This window comes from Heteronotia binoei, unplaced genomic scaffold, assembly GCF_032191835.1.
Source record: "Heteronotia binoei isolate CCM8104 ecotype False Entrance Well unplaced genomic scaffold, APGP_CSIRO_Hbin_v1 ptg000810l, whole genome shotgun sequence".
Taxonomy (NCBI): Eukaryota; Metazoa; Chordata; class Lepidosauria; order Squamata; family Gekkonidae; genus Heteronotia; species Heteronotia binoei.
In genome coordinates, this window is record NW_026800102.1 from 26,359 (window position 1) to 34,744 (window position 8,386).

At 56.9% G+C, this 8,386-nt stretch overlaps 1 protein-coding gene across 1 annotated transcript; it reads left to right on the forward strand.

Annotated features, from left to right (window-relative positions):
- Positions 1-4,392: 4,392 nt before the first annotated feature.
- On the forward strand, positions 4,393-6,698 carry LOC132590811 (mamu class II histocompatibility antigen, DR alpha chain-like). The gene is made up of 3 exons (XM_060263734.1): positions 4,393-4,786; positions 4,962-5,240; positions 6,547-6,698. The coding sequence occupies exons 1-3, from the start codon at positions 4,393-4,395 to the stop codon at positions 6,696-6,698; spliced, it is 825 nt and encodes a 274-aa protein (XP_060119717.1).
- The last annotated feature ends 1,688 nt before the right edge of the window (positions 6,699-8,386 follow it).

The window sequence follows — 8,386 nt, forward strand, 5'->3', positions numbered from 1 at the left end:
CGGTTCTCCCAGATAAGAGAGCTATGGCTGACCCAAGGCCATTCCAGCAGGTGCAAGTGGAGGAGTGGGGGAATCAAACCCAGTTCTCCCAGATAAGAGAGCTATGGCTGACCCAAGGCCATTCCAGCAGGTGCAAGTGGAGGAGTGGGGGAATCAAACCGGGTTCTCCCAGATAAGAGAGCTTTGGCTGACCCAAGGCCATTCCAGCAGCTGCAAGTGGAGGTGTGGGGAATCAAACTCGGTTCTCCCAGATAAGAGAGCTATGGCTGACCCAAGGCCATTCCAGCAGGTGCAAGTGGAGGAGTGGGGAATCAAACCCTGTTCTCCCAAATATGAGAGCTCTGGCTGACCCAAGGCCATTCCAGCAGCTGCAAGTGGAGGAGTGGGGAATCAAACCCGGTTCTCCCAGATAAGAGAGCTCTGGCTGACCCAAGGCAATTCCAGCAGGTGCAAGTGGAGGAGTGGGGAATCAAACCCTGTTCTCCCAGATATGAGAGCTCTGGCTGACCCAAGGCCATTCCAGCAGCTGCAAGTGGAGGAGTGCAGAATCAAACCCGGTTCTCCCAGATAAGAGAGCTCTGGCTGACCCAAGGCCATTCCAGCAGCTGCAAGTGGAGGAGTGGGGAATCCAGCCCGGTTCTCCCAGTTAAGAGAGCTATGACTGACCCAAGGCCATTCCAGCAGGTGCAAGTGGAGGAGTGGGGAATCAAACCCTGTTCCCCCAGATAAGAGAACTATGGCTGACCCAAGGACATTCCAGCAGCTGCAAGTGGAGGAGTGGGGAATCAAACCCGGTTCTCCCATATAAGAGAGCTATGGCTGACCTAAGGGAAGGGACGGTGGCTCAGTGGCAGAGTAGCTCACATAGTTCATCTGTGTCTCCCCCCATCCCCCTGAGTCTCCCCTTCTCCAGTCTGCACATCCCCTGGCCCCTCAGCCTTTCCTCCAAGGGCTTCCTGGTCTCCAGGCCCCTGGGCATCCTCGTAGCTCTCTTCTGCACCTGCTCCATTCTGCCCACCCCCTTCTTGAAGGGAGGTCTCCGGAACAGCACACAAGACTCCGGGGGCAGCCTGAGCAAGGCAGCGTACAGGGGAACGAGGCCATCTTCCGGTCTGGGTGTTCTGCCTCCGTTGATACACCCCGAGATGACATTAGCCTTTTTTGTCGCTGCATCACACCGGCTGCTCATATTTAACTGACGGTCCGCCCATACCGCTGGATCTTGTTCACACGCAGTGCCCGCCCCCCCCCCCGCCCCACTGCGCAGTTCCCCTCCAAGGCCAGCTTCCATCCAATGGGGCAGCTCCGCTGGTCTGGTCGGTGAGGCTCTGGGGCCTCTTTCTTGGAGGGGGGAGGGGCCCAGTCTGGGCCTAGCAACCTGGATCTCCCCCCCCACTCCCACAACCCTCCTTCTGGTCCCTTGGGGGGAAAGGCAAGGCCATCAGGAGCCGCTGCCGGCCTGAGCGGGCGATACTGACTCCTCAGCGCAGAAGGAGACTTCAGGCGTCTCCTCGCCTATCTGCCGCTCGGGCTGCCTTCTGGGACTCTTCTACCCGGCAACAGACAGCTCAGCAGCAAGGCCTTTTTTTCATTGGTCGAATCTTCCGCCCCCGCTCCCTCCATCTGCCCCATGTTCTCCTCTGCCCCACCGCTGCCCCATTGCTGCCTGGCGCTCCCTCCGCAGTAGACTGGACACCCCCGCGTCTGAGATGGCCACAGGAATGAGGGGCTTGGCCGGGTACCTGGGGCTGCTGCTGCCGCTCTTGGGTGGGCAGCTGGTTTCGGGTAAGAGCCGCCACCAAAGAGGCCCCGCAAAAGTGCTTGGGGGGGGGGGGAGGGAGAGAAAGAAAAAACCTGGCAGGGAAATGGCTGAAGGGGCAGGGAGGAGAAGTGGGGGGTGGGGGGGAGACTTTGAGGGCTCAGAATCGCCCTCCCTTAGGAAATATTTGCAGGCTGGGAATATTCTTCCTCGGACTTTTGTTTTGCCTTTGCACGAAATGTCCCCAGAGAGAAGCAAATGAGACCCACAAGTTGTGGGTCACAACTGACCCCCCCCCCATGGCGATGCCTCTCTGCTCCTTCTCAGCCTCGGTCCCCCCTCCCCGTGCCCCCTGCTTCCAGCCCCGGGGTCCCTCCGTCTGTCGGGAGGTGAAGGAAGGAAATTTGAAGATCTGGTGGGTTTTTTTTGGGGGGGGGGGGGGGAGTCTAGCCCCTGCCAGCTGCGGCCCCATCCCTCCCCGGGCTCCTTGCCCCCCCCCCCCACTGCGGGCTCCAGCCCCGCCAAGGCCTGCGGGATGGGGGAGGCGCTCTCTTTTCCCCCGTCTGAGTCCTGAGATCCAGGTGCGAGTTCTGCCACTTTGGAGAGTTCGCTCAAAGTCCCCTCCTGCAGTGAAGGACATGCCCTCCTCACTCAGAACCGAGTGGGACCCCCGCCCCCACCCCTCACTGGCTGCAAAGGCGTGGTGGCGGCCACGATCCTTCCCCTTTGCCCCGGAGGAGGAGAGCCCAGTCGCCTTCTTCACCCTCCTCTTCCTCTGGGAGGCGGCAGGGCTGCCATCCGGTGACTTTCAGTGGGGCAGATTGCCCTTACCGGGATCGCAGCCTTTTTGGGGGGAGCTTCCTTCCCACAGGGGGGTGGGCTTCTGGCCCAGGATCGGGGCAGGACTTCCGAGAGACACTGTGACCCCCATCCAGATCCAATCACACCCCTCTGGAAGAAAAAAAGAGGATTCATCCGTCCCCTTCGTGGGAGGCATAACTCAGCAGAAAAGAAAACGAGGCGCTGCAAAACTGGCCACCAGTTTCAGGGGGGTGGGGTGGGAGTTCCAGGGACAGAAAGAAATAGAAGAGAAGTTTGCAACGGAAGTGAAGTTTGCAGAGGGCTCGCAGTCTTAAGCTGCGATCGGGGGAAGGCCCAGGTTCGAATTCCCACTCTGCCGTGGAAGCTCGCTGGTTGACCTGTAGGCAGTCACGGACTCTCAGCCTGACCCTGTTGTGAAAGAAAAGGGAGGAGAACTGTGTGAGCTACTCTGGGGCCCCCTCCCCCTTGGGGAGGAAGGTGAGACACCAACAAACTCCAACTTCTCTTCTCCCTTTGCGACCACCGACTCAGGGTCAGATCTTGATGGGGGGGGGGGGTGGGCAGAGGGGTTGCTTGCTTCGGATGCTGACGGAGTGGGGGGGCGCCAAATTGTGTATGGAGTCCATTGCATTCTATGGGACCATAAATTTTGCCCTCCACCCTCAAAAAACATGTAGATCCGGACCTTCACAGACTGGCTGATGGACTTTTATTATCAAGTATGGAAAGAGTGGAGAGAGCCCTGTGGCGCAGAATGGTCACCTGCGGTACTGCACCCCAAGCTCTGCTCTCACAACCTGAGATGATGTGACGTCATGATGTGACGTCACCCCATGGGTCGGAAATCAGGTGCTTGCGCAGGGGACTGCCTTTACCTTTTTATGTAAAGAGTGGAAGGGGGAAACACCCTTTAAGCACTTTGATAGAACAGCAGAACTGTATCCACAGAAGTCTAGCGTCCAGATCACGTGATGTGATGGTATCGCTTGACTCTGCTCTGGGAAGACCTCCCCTGGAGTCTTGTGTTCAGTTCTGGGCACCACATTTTAAGAAGGATCTAGACAAGCTGGAACGGGTCCAGAGGAGGGCGACGAAGATGGTGAGGGGTCTGGAGACCAAGTCCTATGAGGAAAGGTTGGGGATGTTTAGCCTGGAGAGGAGGCAGCTGAGAGGTGATAGGACCACCATCTTCAAGGGCTTGAAGGGCTGTCATAGAGAGGATGGTGTGGAATTGTTTTCTGTGGCCCCAGAAGGCCGGACCAGAACCAATGGGTTGAAATGAAATCAAAAGAGTTTCCAACTTGACATTAGGAAGAACTTCCTGACTGTTAGAACAGTTCCTCAGTGGAACAGGCTTCCTCCTCGGGAGGTGGTGGGCTCTCCTTCCTTGGAGGTTTTTCAACAGAGGCTAGATGGCCATCTGACAGCAATGAGGATCCTGTGAATGTAGGGGGAGGTGATTGTGAGTTTCCTGCATTGTGCAGGGGGTTAGACTAGATGACCCTGGAGGTCCCTTCCAACTCTAGGATTCCTGATCGTTAGAGCGATTCCTCAGTGGAAGAGGCTATCTCGGGAGGTGGCGGGCTCTCCTTCCTTGGAGGTTTTTCAACAGAGGCTAGATGGCCATTTGGCAGCAATGTGGATCCTGTGAATGTAGGGGGAGGTGTTTGTGAGTTTCCAGCATTGTGCAGGGGGTTGGACTAGATGACCCTGGAGGTCCCATCCAACTCTATGATTCTATGACCGCCAGAGGTCCCTTCCAACTCTATGATTCTATGACTGCCAGAGGTCCCTTCTAACTCTATGATTCTATGACCGCCAGAGGTCCGTTCCAGCTCTATGATCCTATGAAATCTGGCCCATGTGAAGGGCGGGGAGGCCCAGAGCATGGCTCAATCTCTCCGTCTCCCTCTCCACCCCTCCCTCTCCCCCTCTCTCTCCTTACAGCGGAGGAGGTGCTGTCACAGGTGGCCTTTGTGCAGCGGAGCCTGACCTCGGAGCAGGGGCCCAGCGAGTTCATGTTCGACTTTGACGGCGACGAGATCTTCCACGTGGACCTGGACCACAAGGTGACCGTCTGGCGCCTCCCCCAGTTCTCGGAGTTCACCAGCTTCCAAGCGGAGGGTGCCCAGGGCAACATCGCGGTGCTCCGCTCCAACCTCGACATCCTCATGCGGCGGTCCAACAACACCCCGGTGGAGAACGGTACTGATGGGGGGGCACAGTGGGAGGGGAAGGGGTGCAGGCAGGACCCCCTGCTACAAAGGATGCCCCTAACTCCCACTCCTCACTTCCTGACCAAAGTTCCACTGAGGAGTCTGCCTGTTGCCCCCCTGCATGTTGCTCTGAGCCCTCTCTCTGTCTCCTCCTATGCATACAGTGGCGCCGAAGGTGATGGTGTACCCGGAAAAGCCGGTGGTGCTGGAGGAACCCAATGTGCTTATCTGCCGGGCTAACGGGTTCTCGCCCCCCGTAATCCGCATGACCTGGATGAAGAACGGGGAGGAGGTGAAGGCCACGGAGGAGACGGACTTCTACCCCAACATCGACAACTCTTTCCGCAAGTTCTCCTACCTGACCTTCGTCCCCAAAGCCGAGGACATCTATTACTGCCAGGTGGACCACTGGGGCCTTGCCCAGCCCCTCACCAAGGAGTGGAGTAAGAACCAGGGGGGCTGGGGAATCGGGGGGGGGAGTCCTTTGTAGTAGTAGTAGAAGAAGAAGAAATTGGATTTATATCCCACCCTCCACTCCGAATCTCAGAGTTTCAGTGTGGCTCACAATCTCCTTTCCCTTCTTCCCCCACAACAGACACCCTGTGAGATGGGTAGGGCTGAGAGAGCTCTCCCAGAAGCTGCCCATTCAAGGACAGAGGCTCAGAGCGCCCTATAATCTCCTTTCCCTTCCTCTCCCACAACAGACACCCTGTAAGATGGGTGGGGCTGAGAGAGCTCTCCCAGAAGCTGCCCATTCAAGGACAGAGGCTCAGAGCGCCCTATAATCTCCTTTCCCTTCCTCTCCCACAACAGACACCCTGTGAGATGGGTGGGGCTGAGAGGGCTCTCCCAGAAGCTGCCCTTTCAAGGACAGAGGCTCAGAGCGCCCTACAATCTCCTTTTCCTTCTTCCCACACAACAGACACCCTGTGAGATGGGTGGGGCTGAGAGAGCTCTCCCAGAAGCTGCCCATTCAAGGACAGAGGCTCAGAGCGCCCTATAATCTCCTTTCCCTTCCTCCCCCACAACAGACACCCTGTGAGGTGGGTGGGGCTGAGAGAGCTCTCCCAGAAGCTGCCCTTTCAAGGACAGAGTCTCAGAGCTGCCTACAATCTCCTTTCCCTTCTTCCCCTACAACAGACACCCTGTGAGGAGCTCCTTTGCCTATTAGGCCACACCCCCTGCTGTAGCCAATCCTCCTGGAGTTTACAGTAGGCCCTGTACGAAGAGCCCTGTAAGCTCTTGGAGGATTGGCTGCATCAGGGAGGTGAGGCCTAATATGCAAAGGAGCTCCCGCTGCAAAAAAAGCCCCGATGACCACCATTTCCTTGGGCGTGAAAGAAAGAGCCGCAAGAAGTCCTGATGCGGCCCTTCCTGTCCTCCTTCTCCTGTCCTTCTTCCTTGCTGTGAGGTGGCCTTCTAGCCTCTGTTTAAGAACCTCCAAGGAAGGAGAGCCCACCACCTCCCGAGGAGGAAGCCTGTTCCACTGAGGAACCACTCTAACGGTCAGGAATCCTAGAGTTGGAAGGGACCTCCAGGGTCATCTAGTCCAATCCCCTGCACAATGCAGGAAACCCACAAACTCCTCCCCCTAAATTCACAGGATCTTCATTGCTGTCAGATGGCCATCTAGCCTCTCTTTAAAAACCTCCAAGGAAGGAGAGCCCACCACCTCCGGAGGAGGAAGCCTCTTCCGCTGAGGAACCGCTCTTGTCAGGAAGTTCTTCCTAAACCTCTTTCCTGTCTCAGATGCCAACATGCCGGAGCCCCTCCCAGAGACGGCGGAGAACGTGGTGTGTGGCCTCGGCCTGGCCGTGGGCATCGTGGGCATCATCGTGGGCACCGTCCTCGTCATCAAGAGCCGGCAGAAGGAGGGCAACTTCCGCCGGGGGCCCATGTGAGTCCCACGACAGCTGCCAGGCCCAATGATCGGGGTGGGGTGGGGTCTCATGCTGCCAAGTGGGGGGGGGACACGTCTCTTTGTGAGTGAGGGGGGCCAGAAGTGGGTGAGGAATGTGGATGGTAAGGGGAGGGGGCTGGAAAGAAGAGCCCTGCCTTACACGCAAGGGAGGGGGAAAGGGTTTTCAAAGCCATACCGGAAATGTGAACATATGAACCTATGAAGCTGTCTTATACTGAATCAGACCCTCGGTCTATCAAAGTCAGTGCTGTCTACTCAGACTGGCAGCGGCTCTCCAGGGTCTCCAGCGGAGGTTTTCACGCCTACTTGCCTGGACCCTTTTTAGTTGGAGATGCTGGGGACTGAACCTGGGACCTTCTGCTTCCCAAGCAGATGCTCTGCCACTGAGCCACCATCCCTCCCCAAAAAGCCCTGAAAGTCAGTATTGCCTACTCAGACTGGCAGCGGCTCTCCAGGGTCTCAAGCGGAGGTTCTTCACGCCTACTTGCCTGGATCCTTTTTAGTTGGAGATGCCGGGGATTGAACCTGGGACCTTCTGCTTACCAAGCAGATGCTCTACCCAGCCCCATGCATGGCTCTCCAGGGTCTCAAGCTGAGGTTTTTCACACCTACTTGCCTGGACGCTTTTTAGTTGGAGATGCCGGGGATTGAACCTGGGACTTTCTGCTTACCAAGCAGATGCTCTACCCAGCCCCATTCATGGCTCTCCAGGGTCTCAAGCTGAGGTCTTTCACACCTACTTGCCTGGACCCTTTTTAGTTGGAGATGCCAGGGATTGAACCTGAGACCTTCTGCTTACCAAGCAGATGCTCTACCCCTGAGCCACCGTCCCTCACCTAAATGTAATGTGTAAATGTAATGTAATGTGTAATGGGGGGCGTGGTGGCTCTGGGACTATGAGATGCTCCAGGGGGTTCCTCTTTGGGGAATGCCTTTACCCAGGTGCATTCTCTCACCTGTCCTGTTCTCCTTCCCTTGCAGGTAATCCAGGGTGGACGTGCCACTCCCTTCCTGTCGAGTTCTGCGTCTCTCTCTTTCCCGACCCGCCTCTTTGCTGCTCCTTGCTTGGCAAAGCCTTTCCTCCTTGGAAGGGAACTTTCAGATGGGGGGGAGGGATTGCCTGATCCCCAGCAGCCTTTAACGTGACTCCTCCCACCGTTATGGGGCCCACACTGAAAAGGCCCTGCAGGGGCCCAGCTCTGTGGCCAACCAGGAAGGGGTGAGAGAGTGCCTCCCCTCAGCGGTGCCCCCCAAGAGAACCCCTCCCCACAACTGCTGTGAGCTGCAGCCTCCCAAAAGGGGCTCACCTTAACATTAATGGCCTAGTAGTTCTCCCTTCCTGATACTCCAGCGCTTCTTTCCTCCTTCCTGCCCCCTGAGACATTCCATTATGGGAGGTGGGGCTGGGGAAGGCTAGCAGTGAGAAGCAGTCTCTCCCTCCCCACTTGCCTTTTTGAATTGTGGTGGTGGGGGGAAATAAATCCAAATAAATGGTGACCCGGTGACGAAATAAACTTAGCGCGTTATAGCTGTTTGGCCTTTGCTTATGTCAAAACATCTTCAGTAAGCCGTCTGCTAATTTGCTGTTCGCCTGCATAGAGGCATCGGGCTATAGAAATTAACTGCTAACGTCCATTCCGATGTGTCTGAGGAAGAGTGCTTGCACGA

Bases quoted from the DNA above. Each gene is read 5' to 3' on its own strand.
- LOC132590811 (XM_060263734.1), top strand. From the start codon at position 4,393: ATGACCGCCAGAGGTCCGTTCCAGCTCTATGATCCTATGAAATCTGGC. The intron at 4,787-4,961 runs GTACTGATGGGG...CTATGCATACAG, and splicing joins CAACACCCCGGTGGAGAACG to TGGCGCCGAAGGTGATGGTG. The intron at 5,241-6,546 runs GTAAGAACCAGG...TTCCTGTCTCAG, and splicing joins GCCCCTCACCAAGGAGTGGA to ATGCCAACATGCCGGAGCCC.